At 56.6% G+C, this 20,690-nt stretch overlaps 1 protein-coding gene across 2 annotated transcripts; it reads left to right on the top strand.

Annotated features, from left to right (window-relative positions):
- Positions 1-1,774: 1,774 nt before the first annotated feature.
- Npepl1 (aminopeptidase like 1) lies at positions 1,775-19,189 on the top strand. 2 transcript variants are annotated; one of them, XM_027946430.2, is made up of 12 exons: positions 1,775-1,956; positions 2,401-2,586; positions 3,010-3,180; positions 5,687-5,776; positions 6,197-6,278; positions 7,765-7,907; positions 13,779-13,856; positions 16,167-16,267; positions 16,730-16,853; positions 17,174-17,350; positions 17,852-17,962; positions 18,497-19,189. In XM_027946430.2, the coding sequence occupies exons 1-12, from the start codon at positions 1,807-1,809 to the stop codon at positions 18,653-18,655; spliced, it is 1,572 nt and encodes a 523-aa protein (XP_027802231.1). In that variant the 5' UTR covers positions 1,775-1,806; the 3' UTR covers positions 18,656-19,189. The 2 variants fall into 2 exon arrangements, with proteins under 2 accessions (XP_027802231.1, XP_027802232.1); XM_027946431.2 differs by lacking the exon at positions 3,010-3,180.
- Positions 19,190-20,690: the final 1,501 nt, after the last annotated feature.

Raw genomic sequence — 20,690 nt, 5'->3', positions numbered from 1 at the left:
TAGCGTTCTGTTTGGTTTGGATTTCTTCAATTCAGGAGTGGCTTAAAACGAGAATCAGAAATAGTTTCTTCTAACCATCGTACAACATTTTCCTCTTGCATTGTGTGTAATAAGTGTTCGACAAATATTGGTTGAATTGAATCATCTTGTTCCTTCTTGCCTGGGGGCATTGAGGTTATCCAGTCTATTCTTAAATATGGGAGAATTCTAGAAGGAAAATTCTCCAACCTGATCTCCACTGACAGCTTCTCTCTTCTCCCAACTCCCTGTGCAGAAAAACTGCCAGACCTGGCTTTCTGAATTGCTTCTGGGATCCCTCCTCTGTTTGCAAAAGTGGTTAGAGTGAACCAGACTCCCGCACCCACCTCCACCTACGGCTCCAGCTCTGCCCTCTGGCTTCATAGCCCCTGGACATACTCTGCCTTTGTGTTTTCTCATGGGGTTTCCAGAAGCCTGGCCTGTGGAAAGTCCTGCCTCGCTCATGGGGACACACTCTGGTCTGTCACCCTCTAGGCAGATCCCCCAGCTGTCTCAGCCCCCTCCGGAGTGCCATGCGCCTGTCTGCAGTGTATTTGCAAACAGAAAAAAAAGAGTGATAGATCTTCATGCCGTTCTTAGTACCCTTTACAAATGTGTGAAAACATTCGGCTGCTCTAGAATCTTTTGAAGAAAATAAGACCCAATTAGTGTTGACTTTTATGTCAGAAAAGCCCGGGTTTCAAAGGAATTCCTTTCACTCATTCCACAGCTATTTGGGGATGCCTGCTCTGAGCTGGGCACTGCAGGACAAAAGCAGACACAAAGGCCTGGCTTCAGGCTGCTGCCACTCCAGCCTCAGTAGCTGCTAGGAGGTGGGGTGGGGGTGGCCCAGCCTCCTGGGAAGTAGGACAAGAGGGTGCAGACAGGGAAGATGGAAGGTGGCTCCTGGGCCATGACAAGGGGGGTGGGGCAGCTGGGAGGTCAGTGGTGGAATATCATGTACGGAGTTGCCTTTGCTTTTTTGTTTGTTTTCAAGATGGATGAAGAAGAAATTCAAAATAAGAGGAGTGATGTACAGAACTGAGAAGGGTGCCGACAGCCCTGAGCAACCAGGCGGAGGGAAGAGGGGGTAACAGATGGCTATTTTCAAAAAAAAAACCCTGAACCGTGTAGAAGTCAGGACCCCTGCCTCCACCAGGTCTTCCTATTCCGACACCAGGGGCCCTTCCACCATTCAGCAAGTGCTCCCAACCCATGCAGAGGGCCTTTCCTTCCCAGAGAGGTGACTCAGGTGTGGGTCTCCTCTGCCCAAGTTGGGTAGAAGGCTGGAGGGACAGCTTGCTCCCACTGTCACAAGTGGTGGGCTGAGGAAGGGCCCCCAGCGGGCAGGGCGAGCCTGCATTTCTCCTTGACCATTTAGAATCAGCGGCCTGGAAGGGAACCCAGGTCCACGTCGCCCCTCTCACGTGCATGGGTGTGACTGGCAAAGTGGGGTCTGGTCACCGTCGAGGAACCCACTGTTTGGAGGGCAAGGCCTCGAGAGCAGTTGGGCGCTGGCCTGGGGCCAAGACCGCGGTGGGCCGCCCCGCCAAGGGCCGCGCGTCCGCGCTCCCGGGGCCTGGCCAGGCCGGTGGGGCCTGCGGGGCGGCGGCCAGGCCCTCCCGGAACCTCGGCGCCCCGGCCCGCGCCCCTCGCGCCCCCTCGCGCCCCGGGCGGGCCCTGCACGTCTCGCGCGGCCCGCGGCGGGGGAGGCGGGGCGGGCGCGGGCCGGGGCGGCGCCGAGCGGGCCGGAGCGGGGCGCGGCGGCCGGCGGCCGGCGCGGGGAAGATGGCGAGCGTGGGGCTGCAGTTCCAGGCCAGCGCGGGGGACGCGGACCCGCAGAGCCGGCCCCTGCTGCTGCTCGGGCAACTGCACCACCTACACCGCGTGCCCTGGAGCCACGTCCGCGGGAAGCTGCAGCCCCGGGTCACCGAGGAGGTGAGCGGGCCGCGGCCGCCATGCGCCCGGGAGCCAGGCCCGGCGGCGCGCAGGCCCCGCCCGCGGACACAGCCCGCCCCGGGCCCCGCGGTCCCGGACGCCGGCGCCGGCCTGGCCTGCTGCGCCCGCGCCTCCCGGCCTGGTTCCCCGGACGGACGCGCAGGCCTGGCTTGCAGAGCCGGCCTTCCTCGTGGCATCTGGCCCCTGACCCCGTTCAGTGGAAACTGGCCAAGCCCCACCGAGTTGGTGTCCAAGTGTTGAATCAGAGGGGCCCCTGACCGTCTCTCAGGCCCAGGCTTGATCCCACGAGGGTGGGAGGTGCCAGCCAGGGACACACAGCTCCCACTTGCAGGGTGGGGAGCCTGGGAAGTGCTGGTGAGGCAGGCAGGGCCCGCTCCCGCGGCTGTTTGAAGTCTGGTCTCTCTTGTCTCCCTTATGATCTAGCTCTGGCAGGCCGCTCTGGCCACACTCAACCCCAACCCCACGGACAGCTGCCCCCTCTACCTGAATTGCGCCACCGTGGCAGCCCTGCCCTCCAGGGTGAGCAGACACAACAGCCCCTCCGCCGCCCACTTCATCACCAGGCTTGTGCGGACCTGCCTGCCACCTGGAACCCATCGTTGCATTCTGGTGAGTGCCTCTGAGAAAAGGGCTGCTCTGGGAGCTCAGGGCCCTCTATGGACAGCAGGGCATTCTGGCCCCTGGGACCTCATATCACAGTCCCTGCCTTGTAAAAGGTCCCAAGAGACCAAGTGATTTACCCCAGGTCAGTGAAAGTGGCCAGTCAGAGGCTCCAGCCTAGATTTCCTGAGGCTAAGCCTCATGTCCGTGCTTCCCTGTGTCTGGTAAGCTGGTGGCCAACATCCTTTTGCTTATGGAGCGAGAAGTGCTTCAAGTCACTCTGAAGGCACCTGAGGAATGGGATCACTGGGGCACCCATTCTGCAGGACTTCATCTGGAGCTGATGTTGGGGCTGCTCTAGAAAGCAGCTATGGGTGGCCCCGTGGAGCCCCCTGGTCCTGGGCCCCACCTGCCTCTCTCCCTATGCTGCAGATGGTCTGTGAGCAACCAGATGTCTTCGCCTCTGCCTGTGCCCTGGCCCGCGCCTTCCCTCTGTTCAGCCACCGCTCAGGGGCTTCTCGTCGCACAGAGAAGAGGACTGTCACAGTGGAATTTTTCCTAGTGGGACAGGACAACGGGCCAGTGGAATTGTCCACTCTGCAAGTGGGTGTCTGGAGGTGCATACCCTGTCCCTGGGCCCCCAGGAGCTCTCCACCTGAGAGATGCCGCCCCCTCCCAGGGGAGGACAGTAGGGCTGCTGCCATTCCTGGGAGTCCCCAGGGGGCAGTCACTGGGAGTCCAACATGGGAGGCGCTGTTTTCAGGATTCTGTTCTGGCTGGGTTTACACAACCACCCCGTTATGCGTCACCCTTCCCAGAGCACTTATACAGATGTTATTCCACTTGGTCCCGAGGATGGTCCTTGGCAGGCCAAGCTGGAAGCACTTCCAGCCTCTGAGCCTGTGTATGGGCCTGACCTGAAGCCCCTGGTCCCTCATAGCTGCCCTGACACCATTGCTGTGGCCTTGCCTCACTGGGCCACCTGCTTCAGCAGCCAGACCCAGTCACCTGCCTCCTGCTCCAGAGCTTCCCCTTCACTTCTGTCTCAGGAAGGCCATCGCCTTCAGCCTGGTGAGACTCCCTCTCGGCCCCCCGCTTTGTCTGCAGCTCCTCTCTGAGCCCTGTAATGTCCCCTCCATAGAAGGAGGGAACATGCTTCTGTCTCTGCCATTGAATCAACTCTTTTTTCTCTTCATCTCCAGAATTTTAAATGACATAGTCCAATCGTTTTTCTTAATTCCCTTTATTTACCCACCACCCAAACCTGGGTTTTGCCCCCTTGCCAATGTTTTTAAGGGTCCTGCCTGCTGGACCAGAGCCTTGTCCCTTGTCCTTGAGGCCCCCACCTGTTGGGAGCCAGTTTCCCATTTCTCCCAACCTGCCACAACCTCTCGTGCCCCCTTTCCAGCCTCTCCAAGCCTACCTTCTCCATGCTGGGTCTTGTCAGGCACTCTGGGCACCCCCTGTTCCCTGCTCCCTCTGTCTCCAGGGAGTTCTTCTGAGCTCCAGGCCCACCATCCCGCAGACCTCAGGCTGGATTCCCCTTTCCCTCCCCCTCTTGCCCACCCTGATCCTGTGCCCCACACCCCCATCTGCCTCCTGCTCAGCTGTCCCTCAGTTGTCAAATGTATTTAGGGAGTGACACTCTGTAGCCTTTACACAGCCTTCTCCTTTCTCCTCACCAGGGAACCTCCTCAACGCCCCCCACCCCCGCCCCTGGGCTCTGAGTCCTGTGGTTGCCCACTTGTCTGATGCTTTCATGGATTAGTGTGTGGTCACCTGATGTGCTGCCCTTGAGTCCCTCAGGCATCTTTGGACCCCCAAAGTCTAGGATGATGCCTGGCACATAGTAGGTCCTTACGTATGTGTGGACAGAATGAATGAATGGCCCTGCTCTTGTGATAAGGAGACAGACCTGCGTGCTGTGCCCTGCCATCCCTTGCTTTGCGCCAGAGCTGAGCTTGGTGGGGCCTGCAAGGTCACGGCTGCCTCCCTTGAGGCCAGTGCTACTGCACTGACGCACTTCCCAGACAGGACAAGAGCTGCTGACAGGCGTCAAGGGCTGCACATCTCATATCCGAGCTGTCAAGTCCCAGGTCTCTACCTTTGAGGCTTCGGGGTTTAATTACCTGGGACAGGCAGTGGCTCAAGCAGCAAGCAGACAGGGCGGGGGCGGTGGCCAGGCTATTGGAATCGACCTCGCGCCTGCCCTCTGCGACGTGCAGGGCCTGGGGGAGCTGATGATGAACTCGGTGGCCCGCGCCCCCGCAGGCACTGTGCTGCTTTTCTCTTAATATCCTTTCCTTGTGGCCAGTGAGGAGGGCCTGATGCAGCCAGCTGCCTGAAGCTTCTGAGGCTTGGGGTGGGCAGTGGGAACCACTGTGGGGCAGGGGTCCTCCAGAGTCTGCTGTGGGCAGACAAGAGTGAGCAGGCGGGCACAGGTGGGAGAGCAGCAGGTCTCTGGGCCCTGTGACCTCTGCTTCTGTGTTCCTCACCGGCCCCTCCCAGTGCTTTCTTGGGTGCTGGGTGGACACATAAGGTCCCTGTGGTAGGGCTCAGTCCAGTTCCTCTCTCCCAAACCCTGTACCCAGAGCATGCTGTCCAGTGATAAGGAGAACAGGGCAGTCGGAGCTGCATGCCCCCAGGAGCCTGTGACACTCACGTGGGGTCCCTGTGGGGGTAGCACCTCCCGTGACTGGGGAGTGGGTACAGGAGGAGGGTGGCCGGAGTTTGAAGGTGAAGGAAGGGTACTGAACCCAATGAGGCCAGAGGTGGCTGTGCCCAGCGTGCATTCAGTGTCCTTCAGATGTGGCAGGATGGCGGCGGGAGGATGGAGGTTTTGGAAAGGACCCTGAATAGGAAATCAGGGCGTTGGGCCTCAGGGCTGTGCAGTGCTAGGGGTCTGGGTGGTCACCATGTAGAACTCTCCATTTGTGGGTCCCAGTCTCAAGGGAGGGCAGATGGGCCTTCCTCTGCCTCCCACCTGTCTCCTGTGCCTGGGAACCTCTGGTACCTTTGGGCTCCTGGGGAAATGGATGAGGAGAGGGTATCCTCTCCCCCCTCCCCCCAGGTCCCCAGCCCCTGTGACAGTCTTTTTCATTTTTCCTAGTGCTTAACAAATGCCACAGAAGGTGTGCGGCTGGCTGCCCGCATTGTGGACACGCCCTGCAATGAGATGAACACCGATGCCTTCTTGGAGGTTTGTCCCTGGCCTTTGCAAACAGTGGGGGCAGGGGGGCAACTGGGGTGGGTGTTGCAGACCCCAAGCAGAGGCAGAGAAACCTGGGGCTGTCCACACTCTCTGACCTCGCCCTGGAATCCTGAGGCTGTTTCCCATGAGGTTATTATGCTGTCCACCCAGCTCCGAGGCCGCAGCCTCAGCAAAGGGCACTGGGAGGACAAGACCTGCCTTGAGACCCCAGCAGGCCCACAGCCATGAACTGCAGGGAGCTGGCGAGGGTGGAGGGTGCGCCTTCATCACAAGAATCCCAGCCGCTGGCCTCCAAGGCTGGCTCCTCTCCCACCACATGGGTGTTGGCTCATTGCAGGCCCCAGCCTCGCTTTAAGGCCAGCCTCCTCATGGTCTCTGTGCTGTTGCTTTTTCCGTGAATGTGTCCAGGAGATCAACAGAGTCGGAAAAGAGCTGGGGATCACCCCAACCATCATCCGCGATGAGGAGCTGAAGACAAGAGGCTTTGGAGGTGGGTGCGGGCTGCAGCTCCCAGGTTGGGGCCTGGTGTGGGTAGCCAGAGCCACTTGGTGGCAGGGGGTCAGCGAGTCACATGGTGAATTGTCCCAAACTGCATCCTGTGTCTAAGCCCAGGCCAGAACCTGGGAAGCAGACCATCTCTGGGGGAGGGAGGGGCAGCCGTCCAGGTTATGATGCACATTCTGGAAGCCGCTCGGCCCAAGTCCTTCCCTCCAGCAGCCTCCACACCCTGTGCATCCCACTCCTAGGCCAGCTCAGCAGGGCCTCTCTGTTCCTCGAATACACAAGTTCACGTCCCAGTCAGGACCTTTGTGTGGGTGGCTCTCCAGTGGGAATCCTCCACCCAGGACATCCTGCGGTGGTGGCTGTCCTGCCTCTCCTCTGTCTCTGTCCTGCCTCGCTTGCAGGAGCATTTCCTCAGAGGCCTCCCCTGACTGCTCAGGCCGTCCTCCCACTGCCTGGGAACCAGAGAAAGGCATGTGCCTGGGCTGCCCCGGGGCTTTCCCAGGGCTGGGGGCTGGGGTTCCGATGCTGTAGTTACCTGTGGCTGCCAAACAGATTAGCCCCAAGGTAGCTGGCAGCTGGAGGCAATAGACAGCTTCCCACACCTCCATGGGGACTTGGGGATGCCTCCGTGGCCCAGGGCCTCTCCCTGCTGTGTCCTGTGCCTCTCCACGGGTAGCTCACAGCACGGCAGCTGCCCTCAGAGCTGGGCTCTAGGGAGAGTGAGAGGTGGGAGCCCGCTTTCTTGTCATCTCATCCCAGGGGAGGCATCTTGTCACCTCTGCTGTGCTCTTGGTTAGGACTTGCCCATACTGCACAGGACGTGAACACCCAGTGGAGGGGTCACTAAGCGCACCCACAGATACATAAACCAGGAGGTAGAAGCCTCTTAGGTTGGGGCAAGTTTCTCAGAGGTGGCGTTTGCCCTGGGTTCTGCGGGAGCTTGTCCGGCAGCCACCATGACCTCTTGACTCAGTGGCCCAGGCACCAGGGGATGTGGCCTCTGCCCTGGGAAGTTCTGTTTTTCTTGGGAAAAGTGGCATGTAAACCTGGGGGGTGAGCAAGCCATGGGTTGTGGGAGTGGGCTGCAGCAGGCAGTACAGGCTTCCCAGGCAGGCAGGCTCAGGGCCGGGGGATGAGTGTGGGCCGGGTGGCCCTGAAGCTTCATCCAAGAATCATTTCACTCTGGGAGCCTGTTCGTTTCCTTTTGGAAATGATACAGTGTTTTTTTGCTCAGTGGATTTTCTTGCCTGATGATACTTTGCACAGGATCACTCGCAGCCTCAGACATTGGAACTAATTTGCACTCCCAGGTCCCATGCAGGCTGGGGCAGGAGGGAGCTGGGCAAGGGCTAGGGCAGCACAGCTGTCCAGGAGAGTATCTGTGAGCCAGTATCGGGGTGGATGTGCCCAGGGCCTTCTGGAGTCCCTGCCTGTGCAGCCTGTACCTCACCCTCCTCTCCCTACTCCTACAGGGATCTATGGGGTAGGCAAAGCTGCCCTGCACCCCCCAGCTCTAGCGGTCCTCAGCCACAGCCCGGACGGAGCCACGCAGACCATTGCGTGGGTAGGCAAGGGCATCGTCTATGACACCGGGGGCCTCAGCATCAAAGGGAAGGTGAGGTGGGTCCAAGGGTTGGGTCCAGGCCAGCTCATCCTGCTCCCCCAGAGCAGCCGTAGGGAGGTAGCCAGGTTCCCCAGAGCTCAGAGTTGAGCTGATTTAGGGAGGGAGTCCATGAGTCTTTTCCTTTTCTGAGAAGGAGCAGTTTTGTGGGGACACTTGGAGCTCACGCTCACACTTGGTACAGGACACAGGAACAGCAAACCCTGGACAGTCGCCAGAGGGGAGCCACAGAAATGGTGAAAGGGTGAGAAGCAGGGCCAGGGAGATCAGGCTGAAGAGCTGGCGGGGGGGCCCGCCGTGTCTCGTGGCCCACCCCAGGTTTCCATGAGGGAATGCTGTGTGGCGGGGCTGAACAGGGCCTCTCAGAAACAGGTGCTCCACAAATGCGAGGGAAGTGCTTCTTATGGGGATGTGCTGAGTGGCTGTCCACGGAGAACCTGTGATATGGCTTCTCGAGGGCATCTCCGGATGCCTGAGGAATGTCAGCGCTGACCTCCACCTGTGTGGCCAGCACTCTCCACACAGGTGTCCATCTGGGCAGCTGACTTGGCACACTGTGGAGCAGCCACTGTGCCCAGGCCTGGGCTGGGCTGTCAGGGAAGGTCTGGGAAGGAGCCAACTGGGAAGGGAGTGCCTCGACTCCCTAGGAGACCCAGAAGAGGGCCTAGGAGAGAAAAGGGCAGTGGGGAGAGAACAAGCTCCGCTCCTCCAGAGAAGGCCTCAGGAGCTGGCCACAGCCAGAGGGCCCACACATGCATCCCCTTGACCATATGGTTTAGAAATTGAACACTTCAAAACAGGAAAAGTTCTCATAAAAGACTGGATTCATCATCATTTGTAAACTCAGGAGTTCTGGATTCTCACCTGGTACATTCCTCCGGGGCTGAGTGGTAGCTACCTCGTGAGCACATCCTCGATCCCTGGTTTGCCGCAGGCCTCTCCACTCCCTGTTGCCTCCCTGACATTGATCCAATGTTGGTTGGTGTTTAGGGTAGAGACTTGTGCTGCTGTGTTGAGTACTTCCTGCATACCTAAAGTATTTAATACCTGGAGTGGATGATCGTTTTTTAATATCCCTCCTCTAAAAAAACAAAATTATTTTCAGGACTAATCAGGAAATGAAACTAATAATAAAGGTTTTAAAATAGCCCCACCAATAGTGAACACTCTTTTATTGAATTCCATACATATTAATATGCTGGTAAAGAAATTAAAAAGAAAATAAATATCCCAGTACAAGTAAAGAAAACAGCAATGCACAACACTTTAAATATCATTAGTATATATATATATATATATATATATATATATATATATATTTTTTTTTTTTTGGTGGTGCTGGGGATTGAACCCAAGGCCTTGTGCATGTGAGGCGAGCACTCTACCAACTGAGCTACATCCCCAGCCTCTCATTAATGGATTTTTTAATAGAAAAAAAACCTTAAGCCTCCATGTTGGTCTGTTGTAATGGACGCTGTGCTCGAGTGTTTGGGCCTCGGCTTCTCCGTGCTTACCTTCCTCACATCAGCCTTCTCCACTCATCCGTGTCCGACAGGCAGCCCCAGCTCCTGTCTGTCTTTAGTCACCACTGGTGCAACGATGCTGCTAATTAGATTGTGAGGCATTTGGGTCACGTGAGGTGATCGAGGTGCAGATACTGAGGTCCTCACCACAGGACTCAGCGGAGATTTCTGGACATCCTGTCCCACAGGACATTCCACAAACTGCAGCGCTGGCCATGCTCTCGGTTCCCCAGGATCCACTCTAACGGCTTTCAAGTGTCTGTGGACAGAATGGCAGAGGGAGAGGGGACCAGCCGGGGCCCCAGTCAGCAGAGCCAGTCCCTAAAACCCTTGCCAGGGAACCATCTTCCAGTGGCTGGCAGGTGGGCAGGGGTGCAGCTGGCCAGCGTGACCTCCTGTAGGAGGGCACTGCCCAGGGACGAGTGAGGAAGAGACGGGCACAAAGCTTCACAGACATGGTTAAGATGCAGCAGACGCCAAAGCAGTTGTTCACGTTTCGACCAGCCACGGGTGTTCTTTGAAAGGAATCTTTGATTACTGACACCTTAGAGACACCAGTGCTCAGTTATACTAACAAGGAGGCCCACCGTGAGCCCCTCACAAATACTTTTAAATCCTGCACAAGCCGTGCACCCCCACCGGGTACTGGCTGCCTGCCCTGCACCCATACTCCCTTGCTGTTGCCCTGGGCAACTGCTTCCCGGCCTGCAGAGGGTGGCCTGTCTTCTCCTGGGATCCGATGCTCATTCTTAAGGTTGGCTTGTTGGAGGGCCAGAGGAAGACGCAGGGTTTCTTCCTGGGAACATCTCCTGCCCATGGCTCTAACTGCTCCCTTGGGCGCCTAACTCACCTGTTTGGCCTCAGACAGGTGGCTCCAGGGAGGCCTTGGTCTCAGGAGAGCTAGAAGAGAAAACATCATGGGGTACCTTCCATGGCTCCAGGTCATTCTCCAAAAATGAGACAGCCCCAGCCTCCTTCTAAGGTCAGAGTACTGTGCAGGCCCTTTGCTACATGGAATGGCCCAGTGCCCAGGACCATCCACTTTGAACTTGTCCACCTGAACCCTGCACTTAGAACTGTTAATGAGTCGGGTTTTTCCTGAGCCTTACTAGGCTGGGCTCTGGGCTACTCACTGAGGCCCCAGAGGTTGGCAGATTCAAGTCAGGACCTGAAGGTACTCACAACCTCACCTAAGGACTGGTACAAAACTCAACACAGGGAGCAACATAGTGGCCATCTCAAGAGCAAATGGTGCAGCAGTTGCCCTTCTCAAAAAGCAAGCTGGTTGGGGCCAGCAGAGCTCCCAAGTTTGCAAGAACCATTGCAATTTCATTTGCAGAGATTTCAAAGGCAAATGAGGATCAGCATGGAATAGCAAGTCTCAGATGTTACTCTGGACCCCTTTATACTCTTAAAAAGTATTAATACCAAAAGAGCCTTTGTTTATCATGTATCTGAAACTCAAGAACCAGTAGACTTTTTGGTAGAGCACACTATTGACATTGACAGTGACACCTATTAATACTTATTAATATCACTGTGCTAGAAATTAAAACTGAGATGTGTAAAAGATCTTTATAATTCATCTGAAAATAACACAGATCTGTTACACATTAACATGAGCAGAATAATTTTATGAAAAAAACTCCAAAAATTTTTAAAAATGTAATGAGAAGGGTAGCATCATACATTTTGGCAACTCGCTAGTATCTGCTTAATAGAAGTCAGCTGGGGTCTGTATCTGCCTCTGTGTCCAGTCTATTGCAATATGTTTTATTCATAATATATTAAGAAAATCTGGCCTCACACATTTTATGATTGGAACAGGGAGAAATATGTCAGATAATCATAGACATTCTTTGCTATTACACCAAAACTCGACAAGTGGTATTTTCTTAAAGGTTGGTTATGACATGAAATCTGAAGCCATCAGTGCACTTCTGTGCTCTCATCTGCTAGTTGTTGAGCCTTAGATGTGTGTTTGTCATATCATGCATGGGTCATTTGGAGAATATGGGTTCACAGAGGGAGGTAGAAACCCCACATTTTAACACATCTAACTATATACTTTCAAAAGCTCAGATTTGCTGATGTCACTGCCCAGCTCATCAGAAAAATCCTTGTGTCAGGGGGAGCCCATCAAGTGGCACGTGGACGTTTTCCAAGGTTCTGATCTGTTCTTGAGAACTCAAGAGTTACCATTGGTGATAACCAGTGCTGGCTGTTTGCTGGAGATGAGAAGCTAACTTTGTTCACTTTAGAAAATACCTGCCAGATACCTCCATCTGAGTGCCTCCCTTGTCTGTTGCCCCTGGGCAGAGTGACTGGTAGAGCCCTTCTCTCAAACAGAGGCCACAGAGCTTCTACTGGGACCAGCCACCCTGGCAGACATAGCAGCAGTGCCTTGGCCACACAGAACAGTGATCGTGCTTGCACTTGGGGTCGAGGTCTCGAAAATCAACTGCACTGCTCCAACAAGGGACTTCCTCAGTGAAATTTCTTTTCCTGGATGGCCTGGAGAGGAACCCAGTGACTCCTCGTTCTCTTGGGCTGTGGCTGTGATCTTGCGGGGGCCTCCAGCTCTTTAACCCTCCCTGGACTTCTGCACCATTAGTTAATGAACAAAAAAGGCGAATGACTCTAAGCATCACCAGGAACATCGCTTCTTTTATAAAGATGGAAAGGACACTCAGGGGCTGGTGGAACTTTGTGCAATCAATCGAGCTATATTCGTGAACCTGGCAGTTTTCTGCCTATGATTGGGAGGTGGCACAGTGGCACCTGTGACAAGGACATGCGATGTTCCAAGGACATGTGATGTTCCGAGGACATGTGATGTTCCGAGAACAACCGTCTGGAGATGGTTTCTGTGCAGGTCATTTTGAAATGGTTAGATTCCAGACCCAAGGCCCCGTTTTTCCATTTATACAGCCCCATGCCTGCCCAACAATTAGGGCGGAAAGACAGTTTGTTTTCAGTAGTGCTAGATGGATCATTTCCACTCAATTATAAAAGCAGCTCAGTTTATATCTAAAAATACTTTCCACCAAAATTCAAGACTCGTGTAATACAATCAGGGCTCAAGAATCACTCAGTGAATTTGAAGTTCAAATCTTTATGTCTGAGCACCTGTTGTTAATTTAAAATATGAATTTGTCAGTTACAGCTGGGAACCTATAAAATGTAGACGTGTGTAAGCACTCTCGCGGTTATAGTTTATGGAAGTGGCTCTCCCATCCTCGTGGGGCGTGTCTCTACCTAGGGCTCCAGGACCCAGCTCAGTCAGGAGATGCTGAACTGTGGAGGAAGGTGGAGCTGGCCCTTTCTGATGGGATGCACTGACATTAGGGTGACCAGGTTGTGCTGATAGCTAGAGGTGGGGACCAGGGACAGGAGGCACCCACCCAGAGAAGCAGCAGAAAAGGGCAGACAGCCAGGTGGAGGTGGCTCCAGGAAGGTGCTGGTGGCGGGGAGGGGCAGGAATTGAGAGGAGTGTGAGAGTGTGCCAGGCTGGCAGGTCAGAAACCAGGGTGGGGCCCTGCTCAGGACAAGTGGACAGGCTGCCATGACAAGCTGTGCCTGGAGAGGGAGAACCCCCAGGGGAGCCTTCGACAGCCTTGAGGTTTACTCTGCCAGGGCTCTGCTGCTGGGAGCTAGAGCCATGCAAATGCCAACTGCCAGGCGGTTGTACGGGGTGCTGGCTGGGCAGCAGCCTTCCCTACCCTAAGTGTGTGGGGGCAGGAACCTGCAAGGTGTGGAGAACACAAGCGATTTGGCTCGTTGGTGAGCTCATCACCTCAGGATTCCGAGTCCAGGAGGGACCATAATTCTGATGGCCACCTGGAAGCCTGGTCCAGACCCTCCATGCTGACCAGTATCCCCGGGGGAGCCACAGAAGCTTCCTGCACCTTGGTTTCTTCCTCACAATTCAGGTGGAGAAGTGGATATGAAGAGGCCCTGCCGATAGACCTAGGCTGACATGGGGGCTGGGTGGCTGGATCAGTGTGGGGCTGGTGTGTGTGATGCTCCACACGGCGAATCCAGAGCTCTGGGTGGCTTCTCGCTCTCCCTACCACCCAGTTACCACTTGGCAGTTCCAAACTCTACTGAAACAAAAGGGTGCCCCCGTCCTTGGCCGTTTTCTCCCGCTGCTTAGAGAATAGCTCCTTCAAGAGTCAGTGTCATGCATCCTGGGCGCGCTCCATGGCCTGGCCTCAGGTCCTCGTGGGCTGGGAGCCCTGTGTGGGGCTGTGCAGGTGGGGTGGGGGCTGCAGGGGCAGCTGCCAGCTGGACTGCATGTCCCCATGAGTAACTCTCCTGCCCCACTGTTGTGCTACTGCAGACCACCATGCCTGGGATGAAGCGGGACTGTGGGGGTGCTGCAGCTGTCCTGGGGGCCTTCAGAGCTGCCGTCAAGCAGGTGAGTGAGACCCCACCCTCTGCAGGTGCTCGTTCTGGGCTTTCCTGTGGGCTCTGCCCTGTCCTTTCCACTCCAGCCCCAGCCAGGGTCCCTCCTGTGTCTGCACAGCTGGGCCCGTCCCTTCTCTGCACTTGGGTCCTTCATGGGTCCCAGAGCTTCTCTTCTTTTATCAGGGCTGCTCTGGATGATCATGTCTTCCTCAGACTGTGAGCCTGAGGGCAGGTCCACCCTGCCCACTACTCAAGGCCTGGCTTGGATTGAGGGAGGCTGGCCTAAAGCCACGTGGCATGCAGTAAGCATGATCCCAAAGAACGGACCCTGGGCTGAGCCCCCCGCCCAAGTGTTCCAGTCATTCCACCCACAGCCTTCTGGGCATCGACACTCTTCTAGGAAATGTCTCCCCAGGATTGACTCCCCCACTCCCAGGCCCAGCCTGCTTCCTCCCTCACTTTGGTAGAAACTCAAGACTTGACCTTGCCTGCTGGCTGTGATCACTCTTGGGTGACATCCTGGGAAGCCCAGAAGTCCCAGAGCAGTAAAACATGCTTATTAAACAGAGTGTGCCCTGGGTGTCCTAAGCCATAAGCTCCTTATTGCAGCTTTTCCAAGGCAGCTTTTGAGAGTCTGAGCCCTTTAGTGTCACTAGATACAGGATGTTCTTCTCCCTTAGGCACTACCTGAGAAGGCTGGTTCCTTGGGGTAAACTTAAAATTGAAAAACAAAAACCCAGTTGCTGGCTCAGACTGGTCAGGTGTTCCACCTGTAGCCTGCATGGGAGAGGAGCCAGAGGCCAGTGCGGGGCCTCCTGGTTTTCTGTGTGCCTCCCATGTGGCTTAGGTGGCTCCCTCTAATAGTCGTTGCAGCCCGGTCCGTGGGTACATGGGAGGTACAGGATGCCAGAGGTTGGAACATCCCAGAGTCCCTGCTCCACTGTCAGGCTGGCTCTTGCCTGTGTCCTGCTAGTGCCACACGTGGACAGGGTCTTCTAGGGCTTACAGGTGAGTACTACTGTCCTGCAGAGCCCAGATGGGGGCATTTGGAGAAGGAGCAGGTGTCTGTGCTCCTTGCTGGCTGGAGACTAACAAGGGAAGCGGCCAGCATTCAATAAGGCCCTTGCCTGGCGCAGCTGCTGGGCTGCAGGTGGTGACACCAGACTCCTACTGCCTGGCCCTTCCCTTCCTCCCCCCAGGACCTCACTGGCACATCCAGACCTCACTTCCCTGGAAGATATGCGTATCAGAAGGGAGCTCAGGGAGCCGGCCCAGCTGTAGGTTGCTCACTGTGGGAGAGTTGGAGGGATCATAGGGCCATTTACCCTGACTGCTGCTCCAGCAGGGTGCCCTCTGGCACATGGGACAGGCTGGCTGGAAAATGCCGCAGGTAGACTCTTTCCAGTTTGAATTCCCTTTTCACAGGAAGCCCCTTGGCAGTTCACACTGATGCGTTAGTGGGCAGCCATGAGGGATGCCAGTCCCTCTCTACCTGCAGGGGCCATAGCCAGTGACCTAAGGGGGGCCAAGGGCCCTGCTGTAGATAAAAATCCCCCTCCCACAGGCACCCTGGACCCAGGCTCCATGTGGACACTGCCGTCCACCTTGTTTGCAGTCTCCTGCCGGCCTCAAGAAGGAATGTGCCTCAGTGAGAGCCATGAGATAAATAATGACGTAGTGACTCAGCCCACAGAGCAGCCTCGGAAGCCCCATACCCACCCTGGTGGGGATCAGCAAATGAATGGAGAATAACCAGGGACCATTTCTTACAGTGGGATTCTGATCACTAACCATAGAGGGGACAATGGGAATAGGAAGTCATCTGGCCAACACCACAGTGATCATTCTTTCAGGTACAAATGATCAACAGGTGTTAAGAGTGGAGCGAGGAAGCAGGTGGGAAGCAGGCTGGTTAGAGGCCCGTGCTCATTGGAGCATGGCACTTGCTGTAGCCATGCGCAACTCCAGAACAGGGGCACAGTCGAGGTGTGCCTCCTGATACTGTGCTCCGAGAAGGACACAGCTCTCCGGTGGGAGTCCTGCTAGAACACATGACCGCAACGTAGTCATGAGGAAACCCACCCCAAACCCCGGATTTAAAGTGCCAGACCACACAGGTTCCAGAGGACAGGGGCTCAGGAGACGCACCCATGAGTGCACTGGTGGAGCAGGTGGCATCCCATCAGGTCTTGCCTGGAGCTGCCTTCCGTGCACCTGGGAGCTTCTGTCTGTCCGTCTTTGAGTCTGAGAGCTCCTGGCTGGCCTTATCCCTCCTAAGCCTCTAGCTGTATCTGAAGCCTCTGCCCACTTCTCCCTCCAGGGCTTCAAAGACAACCTCCATGCTGTGTTCTGCTTGGCTGAGAACTCAGTGGGGCCCAATGCCACGAGGCCTGATGACATCCACCTGCTCTACTCGGGAAAGTAAGGCTGGACTTCCCCTTCCCTGATCCCTTGCTGTCTTTACCCTATAGTGTGCACTTGTGGCCTTCTTCCCAGGGTCAGGCCAAGTCAGCCCTAAATTCAGCCCAGGGTGGGAGGAACTCCACCATGATGCCATCTGTGCTGCCCTGTAGGGGACAGGGTGTCCATGCCTCCTAGGGAAGGATGGGGATGGTCGGGAATCTTGAGGGACCAGGAGCTCTAAATGGAGTCTCTGTGGAGCTGGGGTGTGGCTCAGTAGTAGAGCACTTGCCTAGCATGTGTGAGGCACTGGGTTCAATCCTCAGTATCAATAAAAATAATTAAAGAAAATAAAGGTATTATGTCCATCTGCAACTAAAACAATATTGAAAAAATAAATGGAGTCTCTGTGGTCCCAGAGGGGAGTCCCTCTCGTCACCCTGGAGAGCTGCATTCCTGAGTGGGCTCTCTGCTGACCCCCAGGACAGTGGAGATCAACAACACAGACGCAGAGGGCAGGCTGGTGCTTGCTGATGGCGTGTCCTACGCCTGCAAAGACCTTGGAGCAGACATTATCCTGGACATGGCCACGCTGACCGGGGCTCAGGTGGGTGCCCCAGGCTTAGCTGTAGCTGCTGAGAGGCTGAGGTGGGGAAGGCAGGTGGGATGGGGCTGCTGGCATCAAACTTCTCACCCTCAGCTGAGGTGGCAGGAGGGTTTGTGCCACGTGGGTGAAGAGGCGAGCTGGGACCCTGACCCCTAGCCTGTCCTCCACAGGCTCCAGCTCACAGTGCGGTTTCTTTCTTTTGGGTTCTCACACCTCTCTGTTGATTTCTTTGTTTCCCTGTCTGCCTCTCTGTCCCTCTTTTGTCTTTTGTGTTTCTCTCCTGCCCTCCTCCTGGTTGCTCCTGTGTGACGCTGACCCAGGGCATCGCCACGGGGAAGTACCATGCGGCCGTGCTCACCAACAGCGCCGAGTGGGAAGCGGCCTGTGTGAAGGCCGGCCGGAAGTGCGGGGACCTGGTGCACCCCCTGGTCTACTGCCCGGAGCTGCACTTCAGCGAGTTTACCTCGGCCGTGGCTGACATGAAGAACTCGGTGGCGGTAGGTCTAAGGCTGAGGGCTATGCCCAGACAGGTGGGCAGGCCATACCCCCACGGGGTTCATGCTCCCTGGAGACTGTGCCCGGAGCTGCAGCAGCAATGCTGGGGCTCCTGTGAGGCGGGTCAGGGTACAGTTGCACGTCTAGGAAGAGCCTGTTCAGTTCGCAAGGCAGACGGGCCTCTCGCTGGCCTCCCTGCCACTTGTCTGGGGCTCTGTACTCACTCCTGGGTCTGAGTCAGTTGCCACATTGGGTCCCCCACTGCTCCCCCTGTCCTGGAGTGGAGCTGACTCCTCAGCCCGTGGCTAAGGCCCTCCAGCTGGACCTCAGCCTCCCCTCACATGTGCTGCTGGCCACATGGCCTCCTCGCAGCCATGGTGAGGCTCAACCGAGGGATGATGGGACAAGGCAGACAGGGCGGGAGACCACATAGGCACCTGGGAGCTACCCAAACCCCTCCTGCTGCTGGGAGCAGGAGGTCACTGTGCATCTGGCCTCCGTAGGACCGTGACAACAGTCCCAGCTCCTGCGCGGGCCTCTTCATTGCCTCACACATCGGCTTCGACTGGCCTGGGGTCTGGGTCCACCTGGACATCGCCGCACCAGTGCATGCAGTAAGTGCCTTGGGCCACCCCGGTGTCCTTGCCTCCTGCTAGGATTCTCCCCTGCCCCACCCCTCCTTGCTGGCCTGGGCCAGCCCCTCCTCTTGTCCTTATGGAGCCTCTCTGTCTCCAGAGCTGCTGACCGAGCTCAGTCTGTGTCAAGGGTCACATTGTCCATGGCCCAGCCTCCGGCCAGCTGTGATACCCCCCCACCTCTGGTCTCTTCATCCCTGGGAATAGAGTGGTTGCCTTGTGTTGTCCCTCCTAGCTACCCCATGCTCAGCAGGGAGCCCAGGACTCCTTCTGACTCCTCCCCATCCTGAGCAGATCTGGGGGTTCAGGAACAGCACCTGGGGTTGTGCCCAAGGCCTCACCCATTCATTGGCCCTGAGGGTGGCAGGACGCCACTGGGAGGCCCAGGACTCTGGCTGTGCTCCAGGATCCCCTCACCAAGAAAAGGCCTGGGGGAACCTGCCTCGGTAGGCTGGCCGGCCAGGGCCAGGAGGAGGCTGTGGGAGCTCAGGGTTTCTACCCCCTCTGCCACAGGGTGAGCGAGCCACTGGCTTTGGAGTGGCTCTTCTGCTGGCACTCTTCGGTGGAGCCTCTGAGGACCCCCTGCTGAACCTGGTGTCCCCACTGGGCTGTGAGGCAGAGACACAGGAGGGTACCGTGGGTCGGGACTCCAAGAGACGCAGGCTCGTGTAAGACCAGCCTCCCGCCTTGGCCTGGAGGCCAGGCTTTTTACCTCACTTTGCACTGATTAATTTTAAGCAATTTAAAGATCAAACCTTAAGATGGGCCTTGGTTGGTTTTTGTGTGTGACCGGGTGGCAACGGAAACAGCTCCTTCCCACGTCTTAGAAGGTAGCTTGGGGCTTGATGGGGTCCAGGGAGGGGCTGGGGTGGAAGCATTGGGGTTTGTTTCTGTTCGAGCTATCTGCAGGTCTCCTCTGTCCGCTTCTGCAAACTGTGCTTCCCCTGCACCCTGGGGCCCGTAGCACCACCTGAGCCCAAAGGCTGCCCACCTCTGCCTGTGCTGTCTCTGGCCCAGATTCTGCTCATGGCAGCTCCATGCTGAAAGCTCAGGCCCTCGCTCCAAGTGACACCTCAGGGGCATTCAGCCAGCCCACCCCCAGAAAGATGTGACTGGCTGCCAGGGACCCCACTCTGTGGGGTAAGAGGAGTCCTCCCTGGCCCTGTGGAATTCACTTGAATTTTAAATAAATATGACCACACCACATCCTGGCTTTGTCTCATTCTTTCTCCCACACCTATATCTTAAAAACAGACCTGGTGTCTACTGTGGTAGGGAGGCTCAGGCCACCACCAGCTTCTTCCACTAGTTCTGGCTTTTGAGATCCAGCCAATCAAGCCGTTTTTGCAGACAAGAGCCCTGGAGTCTGGGGTGGAAGATGGTGGCCGTCAGGTCCAGCTCAGCTGTTCAGGTTGTCTGAGAGTGCACAGCACACACTAATGTGGAGGCTCTATGGGTTTTTAGGGCTCTTCCAGGGTCCCGCAGCCTGTGGGGAGGGCTGTTCTGGCTCCCTGTACATTCCAGGCTGTGTTTCCCTGGCTCTAACCTCGCTCTGAGCACAATCCTAAGCAATGTAGGCTGGACTCCTGGAAACCAATCCTGGATTCAGAGTCTGTCCCTCATACCTGGGGCCCAAGTAAAGCAGGTATGGAAGCCAGGTTCCCACAAGTTTGGATGACAAAGTCTCTGCTACCTTTTGTCTTCCACCCCAGTGGAGCTGGGGAAGAGATTAGAACTTAGGTCCTGACAAATGGGGAGGTGGCAGCCACCTTTTCCGTGGGGGTCGTGGGAATGAGGAACCTGGCTGCAGGTCTGGAGGGCTCACTTCTCTGGTTGTGTCCTGAGCCCACAGGCCACCTTGCTCCAATCTTCCCTGGACCCCAGGTCCCTCCACAGCTCTGGAAATCAAGGTGACTCTGGACCTGGCCTCAAGCAAATATTTATTAACTGCCTGCTGTATACACTGCCCTGGTTCCAAGGCCCAATCCTGTCTGAGAAAACGCACCCCCACAATAATAGTAGTTGTGGGCAGCGGCCACGTGAGGGGGAGACAGCAGGCTCCTGAGCACTGGGGAGGCACGGCCAGTGGCTGGAGGGGCTGGGAGCCTTCACGGGTCATTAGCTTGCTTAATGGCTTGCAATAGGCAGCTCTTGCCTGGCTTTCCTGAGACACCCCAGAGGAGGCAGAGGTCACCGAGGTGGTCAGGCTCCTTCTCTGGGGCAGCTGGCACCATCCGCTCCCCCCGCCAGGGGGCTGCTTCTGCATGGATACAGGATGTAGGGTCAAGGAGCAGGGGAGGAACTCAGTCTCCCTTGTGTGGACACAAAGGCAGCCTCAGGGCCGGGACCCAGCTGGGGACCAGCTGCAGGCCCAGGGTCTGGCCTGCGTGCCCGTGTCGGGGAAAGTGGGAGCCAGCCAAAGGCCTTACTTTCCTGGGGGCCAAAAGGCTTTAGGATGCGACGGCTGCTTGCCCTGGCTCCCCTGGAGCCCTGGCAACAGGGTCACAGCAGTTGGGCCGCTGGCGGGAGCATGGACGCCCTCTCGGGTCCACTTGACTGTGGATTCCAGCCAGCGGCCTAGAAAATGAGCTTGGTACTTGGGGGCTTCTCAGCTCCTGCCCACCCAGTCTGTAGAATGGGAAGCTGTGTCGGCCGAGCAGGCCGTCCACACTCCACAGAAATTCTCATGGGGGCGAGGGGTGCCAGG

The sequence above is a fragment of the Marmota flaviventris genome, chromosome 2, assembly GCF_047511675.1.
Source record: "Marmota flaviventris isolate mMarFla1 chromosome 2, mMarFla1.hap1, whole genome shotgun sequence".
NCBI classification, from domain to species: domain Eukaryota; kingdom Metazoa; phylum Chordata; class Mammalia; order Rodentia; family Sciuridae; genus Marmota; species Marmota flaviventris.
Note: the sequence above shows the minus strand (reverse complement) of the source record. Positions and strands in the feature narration are given on the sequence as shown.